Raw genomic sequence first — 27695 nt, forward strand, 5'->3', positions numbered from 1 at the left:
GCTATGCTCATTTTGTTTAGGGTGAAATCAGTGTTCCATTTTTCTGTCTCCTCTACTTGTACCATCCTTAAATAAATCCTTTTATTCATATTTTTATAAATTTGAAATTTATAATAATATAATATATTATAAATAATATTTATGCAAAAAATATTAGAATTTTAAAAAGTTATATACTCTACTATTAAATTTATCAACTCTATTTTTATCTAATAGAAATAACAATAAATCATAAAAAAAACTAATTATATATATTCATTTGATGCAACATTAAACTATTAATAATAAATACACGATTCAATTAAAAAACAGAATTAAAATGAAAGAAAAATATATAAAAAAATAAAAATGGTACATAAATGAGACATAAAATGAGCCTCAAAGTCAAGTAAAAATGGTGAATCAATTTATATAAAGTTATGAGTTTGGATATCTAACATAATATTTTGGTCGAGTTGCTTATTTAGTGCACTTTCAATATTTAGTGAAATTTAAGAGATCAGGTAAGTGAAAATGGTCCTATGTATTCAAGAGATGACCGAATAGTAAATTGTGTAAGTGCAAATTCATGTAGGTACATCAATTATGGGTTTGATTGGACACAGAAAATAATATCTCAAAACCCCAAATCACAATTATGTGTAGATGCATAAAATAATTTGATAGAATGTTTGATTGGAAATGGCAGCAAAATAAATCGAATTTAATCAATTCCCATATGCCAAGGTGTCCTGTGCAAAAGTTATACATTTTCCTGAAATAAGCACAAAAAATTCCTATAAGTGCAGGGTAACAAAATTCATATTTTATCTTGGCAAATTACACAATTTGCACAAAATATTTGAAGTTTGTATAAATCATTGTACAAAAAGTTTCATTATGTGTTCGAACATCATTAACTCTTTACCTGCGCAGCGTACATATGCACGCATGTTTATACGTAATCTCTCTACTTTGTTGTTGTTTTACAGTAGATGGAAGGGCTAAGGATCCGATGAGTCCAGTTCCAGGTACTCAGCATCGTGGCCACGATGATGGTGGCGACAAGTTCAGCAGATCACACGTAGCGCACAGCTACTCATCAGGCAGCTTGGGGGAGCTCCGGTTCGGAAACACTAATGTTGGTCACCTCTATCTGAACTAAGACATTTATTTTAGTGTTCTTTGAAATTATACAAATATATATACTTCCTCCGTTGGTTGTTCCTTTGTTAAGTAATCCGTACTTCTTTTTTAAACGATCCAAGGTAAGTGAGGCATTTTATTTTTTGGCAAGATCAAACACTTTAATTTGTTTCTCTCCTGCTTTATTATTTCTCAATTTAAGTAACTAAATACCACTTTCTTAAATCTTGTGCTGAAAAAACATCTAACTAAACAAGGGATCAATGGCTGCTGAAGATGCTCCTTCCATGGTTTTGCAGAGAGAGAAAATGCGGATAAGTTTATCTTCCAAGATGAGGAATGCTTGTGGACGATGTGCTCTCTCGTGCATTATGGAAAGATAAGTATATTTTGGGCCTTTACAACTTAACTCAAACACTCGCATTTAGCTCTACCTTCATTTTATCTTTGGGCCTTTTTTTTGTCTGGGCCTCAATTATACTGCCTAATATATTATTTTGACTTTTAAGAAGTAATGTAGAGATGCCCAAAAGCTTCACGAAATATGTGGCTTACGTGTTTCAAATTGGGCTTTTCTTTCATTTAATTGGACTTGATTCTTCATATATGGGCTTAAAATCTAATGGGCCGTGCTATATATATAGGCCTGGGGAGGGAGTGTCAAATCAATATTTTTTTGTTATTCTAGTAACTACATGCCAATCACGAAATGAACAAGATTGATATTTGTACGGAAATTATCATTAAAAGATTTGAAAAATACTCCCTCCGTCTCAAGGTAGTTGGGGAATTTTTAGTAGACACGAGATTTAAGAAATTAATTTGTTAAAAACTAATTAAAGTTGTTAAACATTTTTCCAAACACATGAAAATAAACTTGTTAGGAATCATATTCCTAGGATTTTTTTTTCTCAGGATTCATTTTTCTTGACAGCTTTACGATCTCTACTAATCCTTGCGAGTCTATGGTATATCTGTTGAATTTCTACTTGCTGATTTGACATATATCCATTGTTTTGGCATTCATGGTGCATCTTCTGCACTATTGGAGATCTTGAAAGATTTTATCCGTGTTGTCATTAAGTGCTCATTTGAAATATAAAATTTCTATCCATTTGGTTGCTTAAACGCAGTTTTTGTTGACGAGAACATCTCTTATACAACCTATTTTACTATGTGAAGAAAGGAGAAGAAAAATAAATATCATATATAAAAGAGGTTAAAAGAGCGTTGATAGGTAGAAGGGAAAGGAAGATGCAAACACAAAATGAGGAATACGAGGGCAATAACTGAAGCCGTGAGATCAGCCAAATTGTCTCGCATCCAATTGACATCAAAGGGGGAACCAAGACAAATAACCAGAGTAGGATGAGCTCAAGATAGAAGAGATCAGATTTTTACTCTACCAATATCAAGATGGGAAATCAGATTTCCCCAATCTTATACCATTAAGTAACACCATTTCAAACCAAGCTCAAAAGCAGTTAGAACTTATAGCCCAAATGGTATATTACCTCCCCAAAAGTCAGGCACAAGATAGAGCACTATATAAGGGTTTGCAGCAAGGAGAAGGAGTGGCAGTGGCAGAAACCAAGAGGAATCACCAAAGCTATGTAATCCTTTATGAGAACAACATGCATATAGACAATCAAATTAAAACCAGTTAAGTCATGGATTGCTTCGATGTGAAGATAAAGGCATGTTCCAGGATTGGTACGGATCTTCTTAAGATTTCTCCAAAGTCATCTGCAGCTGTTTCACATGTCCTGAGTGAACATCAAGCTATTCCGAGACTGTAACTTTTTAAGCTCTAGAACTGCATCAAAAAGAGGGATAAGATGGTTAATGAAGCTTATCCCTTTCTTTCATGTTTGGAGGATAGGAAATTCAAGCAATACAATTACATGTGTAGTACTATAAGATCATGAAATTTAGCATATTACTACAGTGATTGATGAAGCTTATCCCTTTCTTTCATGTTTGGAAATTATAGCAATACTACTACAATGCTTAAGATGGAGTTTTGTTTTATAGGAAAAATTGCACCAAAGTAAATGCAAAATCAAGGAAAAAAGATTCATTTGACATGTGTCCAACAAACATAATTTGTCTCATTTATGATTCTCCATATCGACAAAGTTTCATGAAATAAAACAATGAAGTCAAAAGGTGCACAGCACAATGAAAAAAAAAAACAGAGAGCATTCCATTGCTTTAATAAAATATTTTCCTAAACGGTATATGAAAAGAATATGATACTTACTTGCAACAACATTCAAACGGGTTCGCCATCGACCTCGATTTTGAGATGGAGATGGTGGTTGCGCCACTCCGAATCAATGTGTAGTTCCGGGCAATCTATAATATGCAACTCTTCTAATGTAGTGAGGCGGTTCAACGCATCCACAGAGGGCAGACGCTTCAACTTGTTGCAACGGCAAAGATATAACTCTGTTAGAGATGAGAGGTTCCACAACCATTGTGGCAATTCTTCTACTCCTATATTCTCCAATGTTAATATATCAAGAGTGGTGAGATATTGGATTGATTGGGGCAGCCACTCCCAAATTTCCACCCCTTTATATGTAACCATATAAGTGAGTTGCAGCATGTTTGCAGCATCCCTTCCACAGTGTCTGCAATGCCAACACTATCCTCTCTTGACCATTCCACACTCACATCTATGCTTAATGATTTCATCTTGCTAAGATCCCAACTCTCAACACTATTACTACTAGCACCCATCAATTTAGGAACACCTGTGATTATCAAATACATGAGACCAGTAGATGATTTAGCGAGGCAGTCAATTAACATTGGTAGATTCTTTAGCCTCCTTAATCCTTCCAATTCAAGATCCTTAATTGTAGGGGCCCATGACTCTAGCATTTGACACGGAAATTCCATCAGCTCTCCGCATTCTACAATACTCAGCGCACGGAGGATCCCCTGTGATTGTCTTGCTCCGCCACTTGGATTCCCAATCGATTTCAGATTCTCACAACCCCAAATATACAAATTCTCCAAAGAATGGAGGGTGTTCAAGCCATCTGGTAATTTACTCAACACACGACAATTTGATATTTTCAAAGTTGAGATATCCTGATTGTTAAGGAATAACCATTCTGGCAGACATTCCAATGCCTCTAATTCTTTTATTTTGAGTGACGTCAAATGATTGAATGAAGTATTCATGAACCTCACCTTCTTCAATTCTTTCAAAGAAAGAGACTTGAGATTAGGCAAGTGCTCCAGCATTGGGATTTCCTCTATTTCTGAGCACCCGGAGAGTTTAATTTTAATCAAGTTGGCAAGCGGTACCCAAGAGCCTTGAGGCCCATCACGTACTTCCATCTTTTCAGCCCATATTGGAAATCTTTTTCCTTTGAATCCTGAAATCTTCAACTTCTTCAGATTTGCATGAGGTAGGAGGCCTTCCAACACATTCTCATCATTTCTTTCATCTTCTCTACCATCATCCCATTCAAAAGACAGATCAAATAAGTTTGGCTTTTGAAACATATTTGCTTTCAGAGCCTTTTCCTTGTCATGCACCATCTCCAGATTACGAATTACTAGTGTTCCTTTGAGATTCTTCAAACTTCCGAGCTCTTCAATTTGGTTGCCCTTCTGATTGCCCACTGTGAAGTGAGGTAGTGTTTGGAGATTAGTCAATCTCCCAATCTCCGCCGGCAACTTTGCATCAAAATGGATGTGAAGATGCCTTAAGTTAAACATGTACTTTAACGTACTTGGCAGTTCATCTATGTACCTCCTTGCTCTTAATGTTTGCAAGTGATAAAGCTCACCAATCCACTTGGGAAACTTTCGAATCCTTGTATCCGAAATATTCAAATTTCTCAAATGTACCAACCCCCTAATTGAATTGGGAAGCTCTTCATAATTACCAGAAAGAGTAAGATTACGCAAATATTCTAGGCATGAGAACTTCGTACCAGAAGTTTCACCATGCAAGAATAATGTACGCAAATGCTTGGCCTCCTTTTCTGGAATAGGACTTAATTCTTCTTGGAGAAACCTATATCGAATTGGGGTGTTGCCATCTGAATTATTGGATAAAATATTAGATGCGAGATCATGCACAAGATCGTGCATCAGATAACTTTCCACATTTCCATAATCATCACTCATTTGAACTTGCAACAAAGAGTTCTGTAGAAGCACATTGAAAAACATGTCGCCCACGGACTCCATGTCATCTCTTCGGCTTGGTTGAAGAAAACCTTCTGCCATCCATAGTTCAATCAATCCCTCCTTGTCGATTTTCCAACCTTTGGGGAATATCGAACAAAACATGAAACACTTCTTGAGCAACGGTGAAGAGAGGTGATCAAAGCTCAATTTCAATATTTTTGAGATATTGTCACCTCCTTCAGCAGCTGAAAGCCATTTTTCACTGATGAAGCGCCAATCTTCTTCAGACTTACCGCGAAGCACTCCGCCAGCTACATTGGCAGCTAAGGGCAAACCCTGGCATCTTTTAGCAATCTTTCTTCCTGTCATCTCGAATCCTGATGGAACTTCACCATTTTCGTCATAAGTTTTGGCTTTGATTATAGACCAACAAACTTCATCTGATAATCCATTCAAATGATGAATATAAAATGGGTGAACGGTTGAAGCAACATTTTCACTTCTGGTGGTGATCAAAATGCCATTTCCCATAGTGGAAGTCACTCCAGACATGGAATTCATAAAGTCTTCCCACATTGAAACATCTTCGTTCCATACATCATCAAGAACGAGAAGATAAGTTTTAGACTTGAGAACTTCTTGAAGCCTTTTCAAGATAAGTTCCCTGCTTTGAACTCCATCACCAATATGTGAACTCAACGCTGAAAGGATTTTTTTGAAAAGACTAATTGGATCAAAAGTTTGGGAAACATGAACCCAAATAAGTGAACCAAATCGAGCCTTTACACTTTCATGATTAAAGACTTTCCTAGTCAACGTAGTCTTCCCCATACCCCCCATTCCAACTAGAGCAACCATGCAAAAGATCCGATCATCCTGGATCTCGGTGAGCATGTGAACTAGTTTAGGCATATCATCGTCTCTTCCAATGAAGATTGGATCAAGACTGACCGAATCCGACTCAATGGAAGTATGAGCAATAGCAGCAGGTGCACTCACAACCAACGTTTCAAGGCCAAGCTCTTTTGCCGTTTTCTTCATAGACTCAAAAGTAGTATTGATTTGTTTGATTGTGTGAGCCATATTATGCCGACTCGAAATGCCATTAAAGGATGAGAAGAATGATAGTACCTTATCCTTGGCTTTGGGTGTCATCATTTTCTTAACTTGTTTGTGGAGAAGATGATAGCTGAATTCGTCCAAGACATTCTCAGCATCGAAAGCCACGGCTTCAAGCTCCCTCAACCAGATCTTGACAGAATCTTGGGTGATGGATTTCTTCTCAGCATCACTCAAGTAGGCTTGAATCGTCTCCAAAGTCCTCTGCAGCTGATGAGCATCTTTGTTGAGACCTCGAAGGAGAGAGTACTCATCCTTGAGAAGGTTGATGAGGTTTTGGACAAGAACTTCAATGGCTGCTGAAGACATTCCTTCCATGATATCGCAGAGATAGATCTAGACAGAAAATAATGGTATGTTTATCTTCCAAGATGAGGAATACTTGTGGACGATATGCATATACAATAAGGTCTCTCTCATGCATTATGACTCTTACCCACCACCACACTGTCTATTAATTGTCTTTGACAATTTCTTTGATTTTGAAATTGTTTAATGGAATGATAACTACAGATTAGTCCCTAGCGTCCTCATGCTAATTAGAAGTCCCATGAAATGTATATCGATCTTAGTGTAATGAAATGTAAGTGAGTTCGTAGAATGTAAAGTTCATTTGTTAAGAATTATACTCCCTCCGTCCCGGCTAAGATGACACATTGCTAAGCCGGCACGGGGTTTTAGGAGTTATTGGTTAAAGTGTTTAATTGGAGAGAGAAGGTGGATGTAAGTATTAAAGTAGAGAGATAAAGAAAGATGAATATTTTAATAGGAGTGAGAAAAAGTGGTTGAGTGTATTAATTAGAGGGAGAAAGTTACCAAAAAAGAAAATGTGTCATCTTAGTTGGGACAGACTAAAAAGGAAAATGTGTCATTTTAAACGGGACGGAGGGAGTAGAAATGAAATGAGAGTTCTAAGGGAACTGGACTAAGATGGTAAAATGGAACTTCTAATGGACATCGGAGGGAGTGATATTTTGGAACTTTATAACTTACTCATACTCACATTTAGCTTTCTTTAAACTACCTCGTTTTTTTAAATTTAGCGGAGGAAATAAGATTAAAACTTTTATGAAATAAAGTTAGACATGCCCAAAAAGCTTATTCAAATACTGGGCTTACGTGTTACAAATCGTGTTTGTTACTTTGGGCTTTTCTTTCATTTTTTAAATTTGATTCTGCATAGATGGGCCAAAAAGTGGATTGGGCCTTGCTATATATATACGGCAAGGGGCTACATACCAGTCAGTTATGCAATAAAAGATATTTAAAAATAATTGTTATTGCATTCATTAAATTGTACTTCCTCCGTCCCAAGATATTAGAGCCCTTTCTTTTGGGCACAAGAATTTAGGAGATGCTATTTAGTGGTGTAAGTGGAGTTGATAGTAAAGTAAATTTTTATCATAAATAGAAATGGCTCAAATATGCTGGGACATCCAAAAATGAATAAGGGTCTAATATGTTGGGACGAATGGAGTACTCTTTTCACACTATATTTTTCGGCTCGAACTCGGCATGAATTTTTTAAAATATACATAAAAATGGGTTGAAAAAGTTCGTTGAATATTAATTTCATTTTTATATTCCATCCATACCGTAGAAACAAATACTAGTAGTATTTTTTTTTTTTTTAACGTTCTATAGATAATAGATATCTGATTATGAAAATCTTATAATTCTTCTTGCTTTATCAGTTGTGGACTCTACCTTCCACTAATGTTATTTTAATTATATCTTCTTTTTTTTTTACTAACTATACATTAAAATTTGTAGCTAAATTACTTATTGTGATGTACCAAAGAAAGTATATTGTAATGTACCAAAGAAAGTATATTAGTTTATAATATGTCTATGATGTTAGTGATAAGCAAGAACAGTTATAGTGAATGTGGTATTTATTATAAACATCTATTATTGACAAAATTGAGAAATTTTATTATGGACGGAAGGAATATTATTCAAACATACTCATAGATCACAGAGAAATGCTTAGCTTCCATTTACTACGACGACGGCTCATGCTCCGAGTCACAAAAATCGTTGTTACTTATTTTTTGCACTCTCACGTAAAAAATTCTAGATTAGGCAACCGATTCAATCCATATAAACTATTCCAAAATCCATTAGGGTCCGTTTGATACACGAAATTTGAATTTTAATGAGAAGGAATTGAATGAAAGTGCATTCACATTTCACATTTTGATCCGGCTAGTAAGCTTTAGAGATTAGGTATTCTCGTAAGAATAATCGAGCTAATGCTATCGGTGCCATAGATGAAAATCAAAACATAAGACAAACTAAATAATTCACCAAAGTATTATGTAAAATTCAACCCCTCTGTAGAGCAATGACAATTGCCTACTTTTCACCTGACAGTGTGACTTGTAACGACAATTCACGCGGTCAAGTGTAATGTTCTGACCCCTCTGGATTACGATTGACTAGACCGTGTGGAACGTTGTGACATCCCAACTAACCAAATGGGGTGTTCCGACTCCGATTCGCACCACATACACGGACCACGTTTACTACTCACAAAATGCACAAGCCACGTGAGCCTTATTGTCTTTTATTTTCTCCATTCTTCTCTCTAATTCGTTCGCGCTGTGCTTTCACCTCAATTCGCGACCTATGATGAGAATTTACAACCAATATGAGTCTAATAGCATGTACAAGTTCATGAAACCTAAGGAGTGAGATGACCTATCTGATTTACATCACAGTTAACCATGGCCAAGATGGATTATTAAAAATCTTTGGAGTATAGAAAAAGAAAAGAAAAAGGTGATGAAATTTCGGTATAATCAGTTAATCTGTATGAACTATGAAGAAACTGTTTTCTAATATCATGGAAAACAGAGTATAAGAAATGACAAATGAGAGGATTTGCAAATAGAGAGCCATCCATTGCTTCATGAAAATATTTATCTCAACAGAACATGAAAAAATGATAAGTACTTACATGCTCTCAACAACCTTGATTTTGAGATGGCGATGGTTGTGCCACTCCGAATCAATATGTAGTTCCCGGCAATCTTTAATTTCCAACCGTTTTAATTGAGTGAGACTCTTCAGAGCATTCACTGAGGGCAGACTCCTCACCTTTTTGCAGCCATGTATGCTCAACTTCGATAGACACGAGAGGTCCCCGAACCACAGGGGAAATTCTTGTACCCCTACATTCTCCAACTTCAAACTATCAAGAGCAGTGAGATGCTGAATTGATTGGGGCAGCCACTCACAGTTTTCCACCCCTCTTAACTTTAACCGAGAAAGTGAGTCGCGACATCCTTCCAATAAGGCATCAACTGTGTGTTCAATGGCATCACAATCCTCCCTTGACCAGTTCACACTCACATCTATCACTAATTTAGACAAGCTGCCTAAACCCGAACTCTCAACACTACCGGCAGCCATCAAGTTAGGAACACCTACTATTCTCAACTCATTGAGACGAGTAGATGATTTAGAGAGACAGTCAATCAGCATTGGTAGATTCTTTAGGCTTCTTAATTCCTCCAATTGGAGAAACTCTATTGTGGGCGCCCACAAATCTAGCATTTGAGGTGGCAATTCCACCAGCTCTCGGCACCTTATAATACTCAAGCGATGGAGGACTCCTCGATGTTGTCCTGTTCCGCCCATTGGATTCCCAATCGACTTCAGATTTTTGCAGTCTTCTATAGTCAATTGATCAAGTGAATTGAGGGTGTCCAGTCCATCTGGTAATGCTCTCAACAAACGACATTCGCTTATCTCCAAATATGAGAGGTTGGGATTGTTATAGAATAAGCAATCTGGTAGACATTCCAATCTCTCTAATCGTTTTATACGGAGGGACCTTAAATTTAATGAAGAATTTACGAACCTCACCTTTTTCAGTCCCAACAAACAAAGACTTTTGAGATTCGGCAAGTGCTCCACCATTGGGATTTCCTCAATTTCTGAGCAGCTCGAGAGTGATATCCCAATCAAGTTGTGAAGTGGTACCCAAGAGCCTCGAGGCCCATCACGTACCGCCATCTTCTCACACCATGATCCAAGTCTTTTGCCTTGGAATCCAAAAATTGCCAACGTCCGCAAATTTGCATGAGGTTGCAGGCCTTCCAACACACTCTCATCATTTCTCTCATTTTCTTTCTCAGCACTCCAAGAAAACTTCAAATGAAATAAGTTTGGATTCTCAAATATGTTTGCTTTAAGTGCCTCTTCCTTGTCACGCACCCTTTCAAGATTTCCAATATATAATTCTCCTTTAAGACTCTTCAAACTTCCAAGCTCTTCAATTTGGTAGCCTTTCTCTTTGCCCACTTTAAAATATGGTAGTGTTTGGAGACTAGTTAATCTCCCAATCTCGGCAGGAAACTCTATCTCTGAATCAATGGCGATATAAAGATGCCTTAAGTTAATCAAATATTTCAACGTACTTGGTAATTTCTTTAGTACCCATGAGTCTGCTCTTAATGTCTGCAAGTGATGGAGTGTATTGATCCACTCCGGCAAGTTTCTAATTATTGTACATGAAATATCAAGATTTCTCAAATGTATCAACTTCCTTAGTGATTTGGGCAACTCGGTATAATCACCACCATAAAGAGTTAGATTACGCAAACATTTGAAGTCTGGGAACATGTTACCATAACGTACACCTCTTGAGAAAAATGTACGCAAATGCGTGGCTACTTCTTTGGGAATAGTACTTGATCTTTCTTCGAGAAACATGTATCGAACTGGTGTGATAACATGTGCATTATTAGATAAAACAGAAGATGCAAGATCATGCACAAGATCGTGCATCACACATTTTCTAACATTTCCATCTTTATCTCTTTGTGCAACTTGCAACAAAGAGTTGTGTAGAAGCACATTAAATAACATGTTGCCTACAGACTCCATGTCATATCTTCGGCTTGGTTGAAGAAACCCCTCTGCCATCCATAGTTCAATCAGCTCCTGCTTCACGATTTCTTGACCTTTGGGGAAAACCGAACAATACGCAAAGCATTTCTTGAGTGATGGTGGCGACAGATCATCAAAGCTCAATTTTAGTATATTTTTTATATTTTGACCTCCTTCTTCATCTGAAAGCCAATTTTCACTCATGAAATGCCACTCTTCTACGGACTTATAACGGAGCACACCCCCGACTACATTGGCATCTAAGGGCAAACCCTGACATGCTTTTGCAATCTTTCTTCCAATCATCTCAAATCCCGATGGAACTTCTCCATTTCCATCAAAATTTTTTGCTTTGATTATGTACCAGCAATCATCATCTGATAATCCATTTAAATGATGAATTTCAAGCGGGATAACAATCGAAGCAACCTTTTCTTTCCTTGTGGTGATGATAATGCCATTTTCCTTAGTAGAAGTGACTCCTGAAATGGAATTTATAAAGTCTTCCCACTTAGGAATATCTTCATTCCAGATATCATCAAGAACAAGAAGAAAGGTTTTCGCCACGAGAGCTTCTTGAAGCTTTTTCAAGATAACTTCCCTACTCTGAATCCCATCACCAATATCTGGTGTCAATGTCAAAAGGATTTTTCTTAAAAGAAGGATGGGATCAAAAGTTTGAGAAACATGAACCCAAATATGTGATCCGAATCGAGCCTTTACTCTTTCATGATTAAATACTTTCCTAGTCAACGTAGTCTTCCCCAAACCCCCCATTCCCACAAGAGCAAGGATTGAGAAGATCCGTTCCTTTGGGCGGGTTTGGGTGAGCAAGTCAACTAGTTTAGGCACATCATCATCTCTTCCAATAAAGATTGGATCAAGACTGAACGAATCAGTCTCCAACGAAGTATGAGCAGCAAGAACAGGAGCATTCACAACCATGCTTTGAAGGCCAAGATCTGATGCCCTTTTATTCATAGCCTCAAAAGTGGTATTGATTTGTTTGATTGTATGAGCCATATTATGCCTACGTGAAACACGATTAAAGGATGAGAAGGACGATATTACCTTATCCTTCGCTTTGGGTGCCATCATTTTCTTGACTTTTTTGTGGAGAAAATGATAGCTGAGTTCGTCCAAGACATTATCCGCATCGAAAGCCACAGCTTCAAGCTCCCCCAACCAGATCTTGACAGCATGTTGGGTGATGGACTTGTTCTCAGCGTCGCTCAAGTAGGCTTGAATCATCCCCAAAGTCCTCTGCAGCTGTCGGGCATCTTCATCGAGGCCTCGAACTAGAAAGTACTCTTCTTTGGCTGCGGTAGACACACCACCATCCATGGTTTTGCAGAGAGAGAATATGTTTAAGTTTCTTCTTTGGGAAGATGAATGCTTGTAAATGTGAACCTGAGCATGAAAGACCAATATACAATAGCATAAGTCCAACAGTTCGTATATGACAAAAACAAGAATTAAGCTCCTTGTTTGTAACGACTTTGAATAGATAAAGAAACATCCAGCTGCTCTCAATGCCTACCTGGATTTGGAAGCACAATGGATTGGATAGACATGTTTACAAATCTTCTAATGTTTAGCACAAAGTTTTTTGTGGGCTAAATTACATTGTGCTTCAAACAATCATATTTGGGGCTCAAATTATTTAACATGAAAGACAACCAACACTGATCTGGCCTTAGTAAGTGATAAAATTTGGGGATAAAATTTGGTTAAATTCAAGTTGGTCCAGTGAAGTTTGCAAATTGACTATTAAATTATGAAGTTTTAATTTTTTTCTCAATTGTCTCATCATTATACAAAACGAAGTTGTTCTTCCAACATTCAATTTGGCACATCAGCATATCTTCCAATAAAGATCAGATCCAGACTAAACGAAACAAGATTAAAGGATAAGAAGCATGACAGTACCTTATCCCCTTGGCTTTTTGGTTCTTCATTTTTTTCCACTTTTGTGGAGAAGATGATAGCTAAGTTCATCAATGACATTATCAGCATCGAAGGCCAGAGTTTCGAGTTCCCTCAACCAGATCTTGACAGCAACATGAGTGATGAATTTCTTCCGTGCATCACTCAAATATAACTAATCTGTTTTTACAACCATTCTGAATCCCTAAACCGATTAAACTCATGGATTCTTCATCGATGTTATCAATCATTCTCTCAGTTAAAGAGACATTAAGGAAAAGACAAATTATTCACAATCATTCTCTCAGTTAGAGAGGCATTGAGGAAAAGACAAATTATTCACTACAATAGATGCATCAATACATAGCAATTTAATAGGAATACTCATAGCCAAAGTTCGTCCATAAAAATTTATCTAGATTCATGTGGGAACAACATACAAATCAGCCAATCATCCAAAACATGGAAATACTATAAATAATCAAAACCAGTGAAATCATGGAGTGCTCGATGTGAAGATCAAGGCATGTTCTGGAGTTGGTGTGAATCTACTTAAGATTTCCCATTTCCTCCTTCCTTGTGTTCTGCATCAAAAAAAGTTGCTATAAGATATAGTTAATGAAGCTTATCCCTTTCTTTCACGTTTGGAGGAGATGAATTTAAAGCGCTACCATTACATGTGTAGTACTATAATAAAATCATGAGATTTAACATATTACTACAATGCTTAAGAATTTAAATTTGGATACTTCTAACTTAATTTTTTTTTTAATTTGGAATTTTTTGAAATAATGTAAAACCTCAAGGAAAATATAAAAAACAGAGAGCAATATGAAATGAGAATGATACTCACTTGCTACAACATTCACACGGGTTGGCCATCGACATAGATTTTGAGATGGCTATGGTGGTTGCGCCACTTGGAATCAATATGTAGTTCCGGGCAATCTCTAATAGTAACATATAACTCTTCTAATTTAGTGAAGTGCTTCGAATCATCCACCGAACACAGACGCTTCAACTTGTGGCAACTATATGCACCAAACGATACTAGAAATGGGAGATTCCACAACCATTGCGGCAATTCTTCTACTCCTATATTCACCAAGTTTAATAGAGAAACAGAGGTGAGATATTGAATTGATTGGGGCAGCCACTCCCAATTTTCCATCCCCTTAAAATATAATTGAGTGAGTGAGTTGCAGCATCCTCGCAACATCTCTTCAACAGTCTCCGCAATGCCATCACTAGCCTCGCTTGACCATTCCACACTCACATCTATATCTAATGTTCTCAAACTGCCAAGATCCCAACTCTCAACACTACCACTACCAATACTAGCACCCATCAATTTAGGAACACCTAAAATCTTCAAATATGTGAGGCGAGTAGATGATCTAGCGAGGCAGTCCATTAGCATTGGTAGATTCTGTAGCCTCCCTAATCCTTCCAATTTAAGATCCTCAACTTTAGGCGCCCACGACTCCAGCATTTGACGCGGCAATTCCATTAGCTCTCCGCATTCTGTAATGTTCAGCTCACGGAGGTTCCCTTGTGATCGCATTGCTCCGCCATTTGGATTCCCAATCGATTTCAGATTCTCACAATACATAATACACAAACCCTTCAGAGAATTGAGGGTGTCCAAGCCATCCGGTAACCCTCTCAACACATGACAACTTGATATAGTCACATATGAGAGATTCTGATTGTTAAGGAATAACCATTCTGGCAGACATTCCAATCTATCTAACTCTTTTATATTGAGTGACGTTAAATGATTGGAAAAAGTATTTATAGACCTCACCTTATCCAATCTGTCCAAAAAAAGAGACTTGAGATTCGGCAAGTGCTCCAGCCTTGGGATTTCCTCAATCTCTGGGCACCAAACGAGTGTTATTTCAATCAAGTTGTCAAGTGGTACCCAAGAGCCTTGAGGCCAATCATGTACTGCCATCTTCTCGGTCCATGTTGGAAATCTTTTGCCTTGGAATCCTGTAATCATCAACTTCTTCAGATTAGCATTAGGTTCGAGGCCTTCCAAAACACTCTCATCATTTCTTTCATCTTCTCTACCGTCATCCCATTCAAACGCCAAATCAAATAAATTAAGCTTCTCAAACATATTTGCTTTGAGTGCCTCTTCCTTATCACGCACCATCTCAAGATTATGAATTACTAGTGATCCTTTCAGATTATTCAAACTGCCTAGCTCTTCAATTTGGTAGCCTTTCTCTTTGCCCACTACGAAGTTAGGTAGTGTTTGGAGATTAGTTAATCTCCCAATCTCTGCTGGCAACTTTGTATGAGAGTCAATATAAAGATGCCTTAAACCAAACATGTACTTCATTGTGCTTGGCAGTTTTTCTAACTTCCAGCCTGCTCTTAATGTTTGCAAGTGATGGAGTTCACCAATCCACTGCGGCAAGTTTTCAATAATTATATTTGAAATATTCAGATTTCTCAAATGTACCAACTCCCTAATTGAATTAGGCAACTCATCATAATCACCACCGGAAAGAGTAAGATTATGCAAGCATTTGAAGTCTGAGAACTTCATACCATAAGTGTCACCATGCAAGAATAATGTACGCAAATGCTTGGCCAACTTTTTTGGAATAGGACTCGATTCTTCTTGGAGAAACATGTATCGAGCAGGTGTACTCTCATCTGCATTATTGGATAAGACAGAAGATGCAAGATCATGCACAAGATCATGCATCATACACTCTAAAACATTTCCATAATCATCTTTCTCAGCAACTTGCAACAAGGAGTTTTGAAGAAGCACATTAAAATACATGTTTCCCACATACTCCATTTCCAAGTCTTCTCTTTGGCCTGGTTGAAGAAACCCTTCTGCCATCCATAGTTCAATCAACTCCTCCTTCTCGATTTCCCAACCTTTGGGAAAAACTGAACAAAACGTGAAGCACTTCTTCAGCAACGGTGAAGATAGGTGATCAAAGCTTACTTTCAATATTTTTGAAATATTTTCACCTCCTTCAGCATCTAAAAGCCATTTTTCATTGATGATGTGCCACTTTTCTTCAGATTTACCGCGGAGCACTCCCCCGACTACATTGGCAGCTAAGGGCAAACCATTACATCTTTTAGCAATCTTTCTTCCAATCATCTCAAATCGGGATGGAACTTCACCATTTTTTTCAAAAGTTTTGGCCTTTATTATGGACCAACAGTCTTCAACTGATAAGCCATTCAAATGATGAATATGAAATGGGTTAACAGTAAAAGCAACTTTTTCACTCCTGGTGGTGATCAAAATGCCATTTCCGATAGTGGAAGTAACTCCAGACATGGAATTTATAAAGTCTTCCCACATTGGAACATCTTCATTCCATACATCATCAAGAACAAGAAGATAAGTTTTAGACTTGAGAACTTCATTAAGCATTTTCAGGATAACTTCTTTTATCTCAACTCTATCACCAGTATTTGGAATCAACGTTGAATAGATTTTGTTGAAAAGACTGATTGGATCAAATGTTTGAGAAACATGAACCCAAATAAGTGATTCGAATCGAGCCTTTAAGCTTTCATGATTAAAGACTTTCCTAGTCAACGTAGTCTTCCCCATACCCCCCATTCCGACAAGAGCAACCATGGAAAAGATCTGATCTTCGTGGATTTGGGTGAGCATGTCAACTAGTTTAGGCAGATCATCATCTCTTCCAATAAAGATTGGATCAAGACTGAAAGAATCCGTCTGAATGGATGTATGAGCAATAGCATCAGGTGCTTTCACAACCATGCTTTCAAGGCCAAGCACTTTTGCCGTTTTCTTCATAGACTCAAAAGTAGTATTGATTTGTTTGATTGTGTGAGCCATATTACGACGACGCAAAATGCCATTAAATGATGAGAAGCATGATAGTACCTTATCCTTGGCTTTGGGAGTCATCATTTTCTTCACTTTTTTGTGGAGAAGATGATAGCTGAGTTCATCCAAGACATTCTCAGCATCGAAAGCCACGGCTTCAAGGTCCCTCAACCAGATCTTGGCAGATTCTTGGGTGATGGATTTCTTCTCAGCGTCATTCAAGTAGGCTTGAATTGTCTCCAAAGTCCTCTGCAGCTGTTCAGCATCTTTATCGAGACCTCGAAGTAGAGAGTACTCATCTTTGAAAAGCTTGATCAGGTTTTGGAGAAGAACTTCAATGGCTGCTGAAGACGCTCCTTCCATGGTTTTGCAGAGAGAGAAAATGATGATAAGTTTATCTTTCAAGATGAAGAATGCCTGTGGACGATGTGCGCTCTCATGCATTATGGAAAGATAAGTATAATTTGGGCCTTTACAACTTAACTCAAACTCGCACTTAGCTCTACCTTCATTTTATCTTTGGGCCTGTTTTTAGTCTGGGCCTCAATTATACTGCCTTCTGACATTTAAGAAGTAATGTAGAGATGCCCAAAAGCTTAACGAAATACGGGGCTTACGTGTTTCAAATTGGGCTTTTCTTTCATTTAATTGGACTTGATTCTTCATATATGGGCCTAAAATCTAATGGGCCTTGCTATATATATAGGCCAGGGGAGGGAGTGTCAAATCAATTTTTTTTTGGTTATTCTTTTTTTTTTTGATAAATGGTTATTCTAGTTACTACATGCCAATCACGCAATGAGCAAGATTGATATTTGTACGGAAATTATCATTAAAAGATTTGAAAAATACTCCCTCCTCCTCAAGGTAGTTGGGGCATTTATAGTGGACACGAGATTTAAGAAATTGATTTGTTAAAAACTAATTAAAGTTGTTAATCATTTTTCCAAACACGGAAAGTAAACTTGTTAGGAATCATATTCCTAGGATTCTTTTTCTCAGGATTCATTTTGCTTGCCAGCTTTACTTTTCCCATCAACCAACATGGCCTATATCTCTAAAAATCTTTGCATGTCCATGGTATATCTATTGAATTTCTACTTGCTGAATTGACATATATCCATTGTTTTGGCATTCATGGCGCAGCTTCTGCACTATTGGAGATCTTGAAAGATTTTATCCTTGCTCATTTTTCCTTTGTTATCTATTTGTTGTCAAGTGCAGCACAGTTATTCTTCCAAACTTCTGATCGATCTTTATTCATGTCTTTGAAACATCACGGAGAACCTAGGCATTTTCCTATTGATTGCATTCTCTGGTATTCCAATTTTGATCATGTTGCTTATTGTCTCTAGGTTCTTATGCATGTGAATGTGTTTATTTTAGTTCACTTACAACCATCTTACTCTTATATTTCTCTTAATTTTTTTGTTTCTTTTCAGCACGACACTGCATTTGGAAAGCAGGGTGCTCTTTTTGCCCTCGCTGTTTCTGACATAGTGCTCGTAAATATGTAAGAATCTTGATAGCACGAATGATGATTTATTGTTTGAATGGTTCTTATTGTTGTTTAACTAATGTTGTTTTGGTTATCACAGTCCTGTAATTGTGTTTATCTGGAGATGCTAAGTGAAAAATTATCATGCAGGTGGTGCATAACCAGGCTGCAAATAGACCCCTCTTAAAAACTGTATTTCAGGTGACCGTCAACGTAATCTACGCACACTTCACCTAAATTCGCCGATTGAAAGCTATGGGATTGTGTTCCTAAGCCAGAAGCTTATAAGGAAACTCCATTAAGTGAATTTTTCAATGTAAGATGTTGCTGATTAATAAATATTTCACCTTTCTGTTTAAAAAACATAATGTAGTTCTTTTGCTAAATGATCTGATTGCAGGTTGAGGTTGTGGCTCTCTCTTGTTTGACTGTCTAGTGTGAACTATATTGTCTCTATGAAAATCAAGATGATAAATTGTATGTTGTGTTTACTCTTTCCTTTAATAGGTATGATACAGAGGCTACACATATTTTGATGAAGGTGTTAGATTTAGAAGCTTTTGCAAGTAATTGTTCTTAAGCTTCGTATTTTTCGTTTTTTAGTAAATCTCTAGGAATGTTCCTGATGAGGATGAGAACATTTTACTTATCTTGATTCAATGGAGCATGTATGATTTGTAGATGCAGAGATTGATCAAACAAATTGGGACTCTTCTGAAGTGAGAGAGAAGCTTAAGCAAGATATAGATGCTCATATTGCTGCAGTTTGTGGTGCCAAGTTGTCACATCTTACTACCCTGTTTGAGGTATGTAATGCTGCATAGACCATTCTATGATGCAATTCTAGCTTGTATCTCTGATAGTTTCCATGTTGAGAAAGAATTGAACGAATCGTTGGCTGCACCTGTTGGGGCTTTGGTAGATGGAGCCAAGGATTACCGATGGGCAGCAATAAGAATGCTACTTTTCCGTGAGACAGAAGCGTCAATTAGTCGGTTTTCTAGTGCTATTTCTGGTTTTGAAGTAGGTGATAAAACAAAGGATAAAATGGTTGTGAGGTTTTGAACTATATGGAAGAGAGGTGTCCAGCTCCTGCATAGCTACTTATGCTTTCTTATGTTCCAAAATTTACAGGGTGGAAATTACCATTCTATGGGCAATACTTGCTTTGGTTGTTTGGGTTTTCAAATATGATCTCACTTCTTGTTTCTTAGCCTAGCACTACTTCATATATACCTTCAAATCTATACACTTTACTTTAAGAGATTAGGTATTCTCGTAAACATGTTTTAAGAATAATCAAGCTAATGCTATCGGTGCCTCAAAAATAGTAGCCATAGATGAAAATCAAAACATAAAACAAACTAAATAATTCACCAAAGTATCATGTAAAATTCAGCCCCTACTTCATGCTATGAGCAATGACTCTGTGAATCGCCTACTTTTCACCTGATTGTGTGACTTGTAACGACAATTCACGCGGTCTAGTGTAATGTTCTGACCCGCTCTGGATTACGATTGACTAGACCATGTGGAACGTTGTGACATCTCAATTAACCAAATACCAAATGGCGTGTTCCGACTCCAATTCGCACCACATACACGGACCACATTTACTACTCACAAAATGCACAAGCCACATGAGCCTTATTGTCTTTTTTTTACTCCATTCTTCGCTCTACCTTTGTCCGCGCTCTGTTTTCACCTCAATTCGCGGCCTGTGATGAGAATTTACAACCAATATGAGTCTAAAAACACGTAATAAGTTCATCAAAACGACCTATCTGATTTACATCACAGTTAACCATGGTCAAGATGGATAGTTTAAAATCTTTGGAGTATAGAAAAAGGAAAGAAAAGGTGATGAAATTTGGGTATAATCAGTTGATCTGTATGGAACTATGTAGAAACTGTTTTCAATTATCAAGGAAAATAGAGTATATGAAATGAGAGATGAGAGGATTTGCAAATAGAGAGCCATCCATTGCTTCATTAGAATATTCACCTCAACAGAATATGAAAAATGATGTTCTTCAAAATTCATCATGCATGAACACTCCTTCAGCAAAATTCAGTGTTTGGTTCCTTAGCCCGTTTCACATGTCCCGTGTGAATATCAAGTCATTCCGAGACTGTAACTTTTTAAGCTCTATAATTTCATCAAGTCATCCCTTTCATTCATGTTTTGAGAAGAGGAAATTAAAGCAATACAATTACATGTGTAGTAGTCCCTCCGTTCCTTCATAGTTTAGTCATTTTCCATTTCGAGAAGCTCTTTCATAGTTGAGTCACTTCCATATATGGTAACTTTGTTCTCTTTCTTACTTTACTCTCTCTTACTTTATTCTCCATACTTTATTCACTTTATACTTTATTCTTTTAATTTTTTTCATCTCTCTTACTTTTTTATCTATTTATTTAACACACCCAACATTACTTTTTATAACTCCGTGTCAAAAAGTTTCACCTCAACTATAAAGAAACGAAGGGAGTACTATAATAAAATCAAGAGATTTAGCATATTACTACAATGCTTATGAATGGACTTTTGTTTTATAGGAAAAGTTGCACCAAAGTGATTGCAAATCAAAGAAAAAGATACATTTGTCATGTGTCCAATGAATATAACTTCTCTCATTTATGATTTTCTATATTGGTAAAGTTTCATGAAAGATTATAATGAAGAAAAAAGTGCACAGCAGTTAGCACAAAGAAAAAAACAGAGAGTAGTCCATTGCTTTAATAAATTCTTTTCCAAAACGGAATATTAGAAGAAAATGATACTTACTTGCTACAACATTCAAACGGTTTGGTCATCGACCTCGATTTCCAGATGGCGAAGGTGGTTGTGCCAATCCGAATCAATACGTAGTTCTGGGCAATTGCTAATATATAACTTTTCTAATCTAGTGAGGTGGTTCAATGCATCCACAAAGGGCTGACGCTTCAACTTGTTGCAACTATATAGATGTAACCATGTTAGAGATGAGAGGTTCCCCAACCATTGGGGCAATTCTTCTACTCCTATATCCTCCAACTCTAATGAATAAACAACAGTGAGATTTTGAATTGATTGGGGCAGCCACTCCCAATTTTCTATCCCCTTCAAACTTAAGTAACGAAGTGAGTTGCAGCAACTTTGCAGCATCCCTTCGATAGTCTCTGCAATGCCAACACTATTCTCTCTTGACCATTCCACACTCACGTCTATGCTTAATGATTTCAAGCTGCTAAGATCCCAACTCTCAACACTACCACTACTAGCAGCCATCAATTTAGGAACACTTCTGATTCCCAATACGCTGAGACGAGTAGATGATTTAGCGAGGCAGTCAATTAGCATCGGTAGATTCTTTAGGTTCCTTAATCCATCCAATTGAAGAACCTCAATAGTAGGGGCCCACAACTCTAGAATTTCACACGGAAATTCTATCAGCTCTCCGCATTCCATAATTCTCAGCTCACGGAGGATCCCTTCTGATTGTCTTGCTCCGCCACTTGGATTCCAAATCGACTTCAGATTTTCACAATCACGAATACACAAACTCTCCAAAGAATTGAGAGTGTCAACGCCATCTGGTAATTCTCTCAACACACGACAATTTATAATATACAAAGATGAGAGATTCTGATTGTTGAGGAATAACCGTTCTGGCAGACATTCCAATGCCTCTAATTCTTTTATTTTGAGCGATGTTAAATGATGGAATGAAGTATTTATGAACCTCACCTTCTTCAATCTGTTCAAAGAAAGAGACTTGAGATTAGGTAAGTGCTTCAGCGTTGGGATTTCCTCAATTTCTGAGCAATCAGAGATTGTAATTTTAATCAAGTTGGCAAGCAGTACCCAAGAGCCTTGAGGACCATCACATACTGCCATCTTCTTAACCCATGTTGGAAATCTTTTTCCTTTGAATCTAGAAATCTCCAACTTCCTCAGATTTGCATGAGGTTGGAGGCCTTCCAACACACTCTCATCGTTTCTTTCATCTTCTCTACCATAATAACTCCATTCAAACCCCAAATCAAATAACTTTGGCTTCTGAAATATATTTGCTTTCAGAGCCTCTTCCTTATCACGTACCTTCTCCAAATTCTGAATCCTTAGACTTCCTTTGAGATTCTTCAAACTTCCGAGCTCTTCAATTTGGTAGCCTTTCTCTTTGCCCACTTCGAAGTAAGGTAGTGTTTGGATGTTAGTCAATCTCCCAATCTCCGCCGGCAACTTTGTACGAGAAGAGATATGAAGATGCCTTAAGTTAAACATATACTTTAACGTACTTGGCAGTTCATCTAAGTTCCTGCTTACTCTTAATGTTTGCAAGTGATGCAGTTCACTAATCCATTTCGGCAACTTTACAATATTTGAATTGGAAATATTCAAATTTCTCAAATGTATCAACTCTCCAACTGAATTCGGTAACTCTTTCTCATTGTAACTGTAAAGAGTAAGATTATGCAAACATTCAAAGTTTGAGAACTTCGTACCAGAAGTTTCACGGCACAAAAATAATGTACGCAAATGCTTGGCCTCCTTTTCTGAAATAGGACTTGGTAGAAACATGTATCGAATTGGGGTGCTTCCATCAGCATTACTGGACAAAATATTAGATGCAAGATCATGCACAAGGTCATGCATCACACACTTTGAAACATTTCCATACTCATCTTTATCTACAACTTGCAACAAAGAGTTTTGTAGAAGCACATTAAAAAACATGTTGCCCACAGACTCCATGTCATCTCTTTGGTCTGGTTGAAGAAAGCCTTCGGCCATCCATAGTTCAATCAACTTCTGCTTCTCAATTTTCCAACCTTTGGGGAAAACCGAACAAAACGTGAAGCACTTCTTCAGCGACGGTGAAGGCAGGTGATCAAAGCTTACTTTCAATATTTTTGAAATATTTTCTCCTCCTTCATCATCTGAAAGCCATTTTTCTTTGATGATGCGCCACTCTTCTTCTGATTTACCGCGAAGCACTCCCCCAACTACATTGGCAGCTAAGGGCAAACCCTTACATCTTTTAGCAATCTTTCTTCCAATCATCGCGAATCCTGATGGAACTTCACCATTTTCATCAAAAGTTTTGGCTTTGATTATGGACCAACTATCTTCATCTGATAAGCCATTCAAATGATGAATATAAAAAGGGTGAACAGTTGAAGCAACTTTTTCACTCCTGGTGGTGATCAAAATGCCATTTCCCATAGCGGAAGTAACTCCAGACATGGAATTTATAAAGTCTTCCCACATCAAAACATCTTCGTTCCATACATCATCAAGAACAAGAAGATAAGTTTTAGACTTGTGAACTTCTTTAAGCCTTTTCAGGATAACTTCCTTTATCTCAACTCTATCACAAGTATTTGAAGTCAACGTTGAATAGATTTTGTTGAAAAGACTAATTGGATCAAAAGTTTGGGATACATGAACCCAGATAAGTGATCCGAATCGAGCCTTTAAGCTTTCACGGTTAAAGACTTTCCTAGTCAACGTAGTCTTCCCCATACCCCCCATTCCGACAAGAGCGACCGTGGAAAATATCCTATCATCCTGGATCTGGGTGAGCATGTCAACTAGTTTAGGCACATCATCATCTCTTCCAACAAAGATTGGATCAAGACTCAACGAATCCGTCTGAATGGAAGTATGAGTAATAGCAGCAGGTGCATTCACAACCATGCTTTGAATGCCAAGATCTGTTGCCCTTTTGTTCATACACTCAAAAGTAGCATTGATTCGTTTGATCGTGTGAGCCATATCACGCCGATGCAAAATGCCATTAAATGATGAGAAGCATGATAGTACCTTATCCTTGGATGATTTCATCTTGTGTACTTTTTGGTGGAGAAGATGATAGCTGAGTTCATCCAAGACATTGTCAGCATCGAAAGCCACGGCTTCGAGCTCCCTCAACCAGATCTTGACAGCTTCTTGGGTGATGGATTTCTTCTCAGCATCTTTCAAGTAGGCTTGAATCATCCCCAAAGTCCTCTGCAGCTGCTGGGTATCCTCATCGAAACCTCGAAGTAGAGAGTACTCATCCTTGAAAAGGTTGATGAGGTTTTGAACAAGAACTTCAATGGCTGCTGAAGACACTCCTTCCATGGTTTGGCAGAGATAGATCTAGACAGAGAAATTTCTTTTGCAAGTTTATTTTGAAGATGAGGCAAGCTTGTGGACGATATGCATTGGCATGATGACCCTTCCCCACCACACTGTCAATTATTGTGTTTGTGCTGCTTTTTTACTTTGAAAATTTTGTTTGAATTCGAAATTGTATAATGGAACGATTAGGCTCAATATTCATTTTTCTTTGGGCCTTTATTTGTCCGAGCCACAATTAAACTTCCTCATTTATATATTTAGGAAGGAAATAAGATTAAACCTTTTAAGAAATAAAGTTAGACATGCCCAAAAGCTTCATGACATACTGGGCTTACTTGTTACAAATTGAGTTTGTGAGTTTGGGCTTTTCTTTAATGTAATTGGACTTTATTCATCATAGATGGGCCAAAAATGGATTGGGCCTCTCTATACATAAGGGGTGAATGATCTTCGTATAAAAATTATCACCAAAAGATATTTAAAAATAATTGTTATTGCACACATTAAATTGTACTCCTAGTACTCTTTTTGTCCACGACTCGACATGAAATTTTTATAGTATACTGAAAAATTGGTGGAAAAAGTTTGTAGGACATTACTTACATATTTATATTCCTCCGTTTCATAAAAACGAACACTTTGTACGTCAAATTGAAATGATTCATATTTATTTATAAAAAAAAAAAAAAAATCAATTTTCACTTACTTTATTATGTATGGTTCCTACCTTCCACTAATTAATGATATTTCAACTCCTATCTTTTTCTTTCTCTCTTATTTTATCACTAAATTTTATAATAGAATGTGTCACGGATGAGCTAGTGGAATGCGAGAATAGTTACAATGGCATGTGATATTTTATTATAGATATCCATTTTTTATAAAACGAGATATTTTATTATGGGCGGAAGGAATATTATTCTACGTGAAAAATCGATCATGACCATCCATTCATTCATTCAATCTCTATTGACAAAATTTAGCTAGTTAGTAGTATATCTCTACTAATCCTTGCATGTCTATGGTATATATAAACCTTCCAAACATCATACTAATATATCATAGACAAATGCTTAGCCTTCTTTCTTAAAGATGGTAATCGAGAGAGGCGAGATTCATAGGGCAATGCATATTGAGAGAGTTTTTGAGAGTAGAAGATGATTTGTATTTCACTGTGTATTTTCATTGTAATTCAACACCTTATTATATAGGTGTGAATATTGGCTATCTATGGAAATACAATCAATTGTAATCAATCTATTCTAGGATAATAATACAATCAATATTTTCCTATTATTCTTCCAATATTCTCTCCTTTTAATACGCTTTGACACTCCCCCTCAAGTTGAGCAATGGTATCTCCAATGCTTAACTTGCCCAATATCTCTTTGAAGACTTTTGGGTGAACTGCTTTGGTCAATATGTCTGCAAGTTGTTCTTCAGAACGGACAAACGGGAATTCAATGATGCCTCCTTCTAGTTTTTCTTTGATGAAGTGCCTATCAACTTCCACATGCTTCGTTCTGTCATGTTGCACTGGATTTTCTGAGATACTGATGGCCGCCTTGTTGTCACAGAATAGTTGGCTCTTTCGAGTAGGTGGGAAGCCAATTTCCGTGAGCAATCTTCTTAGCCATAGGATTTCCATGAGTCCACTTTTCATTCCTCGGAACTCGGCCTCGGCGCTAGACAGAGCTACAACTTTCTGTTTCTTACTCCTCCATGTAACCAAGTTTCCCCCGATGAAAGTAAAGTAGCCCCCTGTTGATTTTCTATCCACCGGGTTGCTTGCCCAGTCAGCATCGGTGTATCCGTCAATCTCCAAGTCTTCTCTCTTTGCTAGGAATACTCCATAACCCACCGTACCTTTCAAATATCGCACAATCCTCAATACGGCCTCCATGTGATTATCTTGAGGTCGGTGCATGAACTGACTCACAATGCCGACTGCATACGTGATGTCGGGCCTGGTATGTGAGAGGTAGATAAGTTTCCCGACGAGCCGTTGGTATCTTTCCCTGTCAGCGAGATCGGCTCCTTCTTCTATTTTCAAGCCATGGTTGGGAATCATTGGAGTGTCTGCGGGTTTGCATTCGAGGAGACCTGTTTCTGCCAACAAGTCTAGAACATACTTCTTTTGCCTCAGAAATATTCCATGTCCGGATCTCAACACCTCTATCCCTAAGAAGTATTTCAGTGCTCCTAGGTCTTTCATCTCGAATTCTCTAAACAAGTTTTCCTTCAAACTTTGGATTTCTTCTATATCATCTCCAGTAATGATCATATCATCAACATAAATAATCAGACAAGTTACCTTGTTTTCTCTCCTTTTTGTGAAGAGTGTGTGATCGGACTGGCTTTGCTTGAATCCATGCTTGATCATTGCTTGACAGAATCTTCCGAACCATATTCGTGGAGATTGCTTCAATCCATACAATGTTTTTCGTAGTCGGCAGACTTCTCCTTCTCCAAACTCTTCAGAGAATCCTGGTGGAACTTCCATGTATACCTCCTTGTTTTGTTCTAATTCTCCATGGAGGAAGGCATTGGTGACATCAAACTGGTGTAGTGGCCAATCTTTGCATACTGCTACAGACAGTAAGGCTCGTACAGTATCCATCTTAGCAACTGGAGAGAATGTTTCTTCATAATCCACTCCATACACCTGGGTGTATCCTTTTGCCACAAGTCTCGCCTTGTATCTCTCAATTGAACCATCTGCTCTTCTTTTTATGGTGAATATCCATCGACATCCAACTGGCTTTTTCCCTGTCGGCAAAGTGCATTTCTCCCATGTGCCGTTTTTGACTAGTGCATCTATCTCTTTTTTCATGGCTTCTCTCCAATGTTTATGTTTTTTGGCCTCTTCAAAAGACTGTGGTATTTCTTCCTCTTCATACAGGGCAGCTTCAAAGGCTCGAGCCATTTCTGTCAGGTGGCCCTGAGCAATATTCGATATTGCATATTTTGCCTTTCTCCCTTTCCAGTCCGGTGAGTATCTTTTTGGAGGGATCCCTCTCGTA

The 27695-nt window shown here is 37.5% G+C and overlaps 4 protein-coding genes, 1 long non-coding RNA gene and 2 pseudogenes across 6 annotated transcripts; 3 read left to right on the forward strand and 4 right to left on the reverse strand.

Moving 5' to 3' along the window:
* Positions 1-868: 868 nt before the first annotated feature.
* LOC148931372 (uncharacterized) lies at positions 869-3139 on the forward strand. Its single transcript, XR_016135935.1, has 2 exons — positions 869-1120; positions 1425-3139. It is a non-coding gene; the product is annotated as an uncharacterized LOC148931372 (long non-coding RNA).
* On the reverse strand, positions 2651-6791 carry LOC125201321 (putative disease resistance protein RGA1; annotated as a pseudogene). Its single transcript, XR_016135934.1, has 2 exons — positions 3389-6791; positions 2651-2941 (listed from the first exon to the last, which is right to left on the reverse strand). The product of XR_016135934.1 is annotated as a putative disease resistance protein RGA1 (transcript).
* Positions 6792-9357: 2566 nt separating this feature from the next.
* On the reverse strand, positions 9358-12627 carry LOC125210672 (putative disease resistance protein RGA4). Its single transcript, XM_048110236.2, has one exon. It carries the CDS (start codon positions 12547-12549, stop codon positions 9358-9360), a length of 3192 nt encoding a protein of 1063 aa, XP_047966193.2. The 5' UTR covers positions 12550-12627.
* Positions 12628-13549: 922 nt separating this feature from the next.
* LOC125210739 (putative disease resistance protein RGA4) lies at positions 13550-17465 on the reverse strand. Its single transcript, XM_089063743.1, has 2 exons — positions 14078-17465; positions 13550-13808 (listed from the first exon to the last, which is right to left on the reverse strand). Exon 1 carries the CDS (start codon positions 17426-17428, stop codon positions 14090-14092), a length of 3339 nt encoding a protein of 1112 aa, XP_088919869.1. The 5' UTR covers positions 17429-17465; the 3' UTR covers positions 13550-13808; positions 14078-14089.
* A 644-nt stretch (positions 17466-18109) lies between these two features.
* On the forward strand, positions 18110-19782 carry LOC125210814 (protein ROOT HAIR DEFECTIVE 3 homolog 1-like). Its single transcript, XM_048110413.1, has 7 exons — positions 18110-18145; positions 18421-18432; positions 18508-18578; positions 19071-19129; positions 19245-19341; positions 19427-19621; positions 19698-19782. The coding sequence occupies exons 1-7, from the start codon at positions 18110-18112 to the stop codon at positions 19780-19782; spliced, it is 555 nt and encodes a 184-aa protein (XP_047966370.1).
* Positions 19783-19871: 89 nt separating this feature from the next.
* On the reverse strand, positions 19872-24716 carry LOC125210554 (putative disease resistance protein RGA4). The gene is made up of 2 exons (XM_048110097.2): positions 21352-24716; positions 19872-20281 (listed from the first exon to the last, which is right to left on the reverse strand). The coding sequence occupies exon 1, from the start codon at positions 24670-24672 to the stop codon at positions 21364-21366; it is 3309 nt and encodes a 1102-aa protein (XP_047966054.1). The 5' UTR covers positions 24673-24716; the 3' UTR covers positions 19872-20281; positions 21352-21363.
* A 1308-nt stretch (positions 24717-26024) lies between these two features.
* On the forward strand, positions 26025-26797 carry LOC148931373 (uncharacterized; annotated as a pseudogene).
* The last annotated feature ends 898 nt before the right edge of the window (positions 26798-27695 follow it).

This window comes from Salvia hispanica, chromosome 2 (assembly GCF_029641045.1).
Source record: "Salvia hispanica isolate PSC_SH4W2 chromosome 2, Shi_PSC_v1, whole genome shotgun sequence".
In the NCBI taxonomy this organism is placed as follows: Eukaryota; Viridiplantae; Streptophyta; class Magnoliopsida; order Lamiales; family Lamiaceae; genus Salvia; species Salvia hispanica.

Bases quoted from the DNA above. Each gene is read 5' to 3' on its own strand.
- LOC125210814 (XM_048110413.1), top strand. From the start codon at position 18,110: ATGGCCTATATCTCTAAAAATCTTTGCATGTCCATG. The intron at 19,130-19,244 runs GTAATTGTTCTT...TATGATTTGTAG, and splicing joins AGATTTAGAAGCTTTTGCAA to ATGCAGAGATTGATCAAACA. The intron at 19,622-19,697 runs GTTTTGAACTAT...CAAAATTTACAG, and splicing joins AAGGATAAAATGGTTGTGAG to GGTGGAAATTACCATTCTAT.
- LOC125210672 (XM_048110236.2), bottom strand. From the start codon at position 12,549: ATGATTCAAGCCTACTTGAGCGACGCTGAGAACAAGTCCATCACCCAA.
- LOC125210554 (XM_048110097.2), bottom strand. From the start codon at position 24,672: ATGGAAGGAGTGTCTTCAGCAGCCATTGAAGTTCTTGTTCAAAACCTC.
- LOC125210739 (XM_089063743.1), bottom strand. From the start codon at position 17,428: ATGGAAGGAGCGTCTTCAGCAGCCATTGAAGTTCTTCTCCAAAACCTG.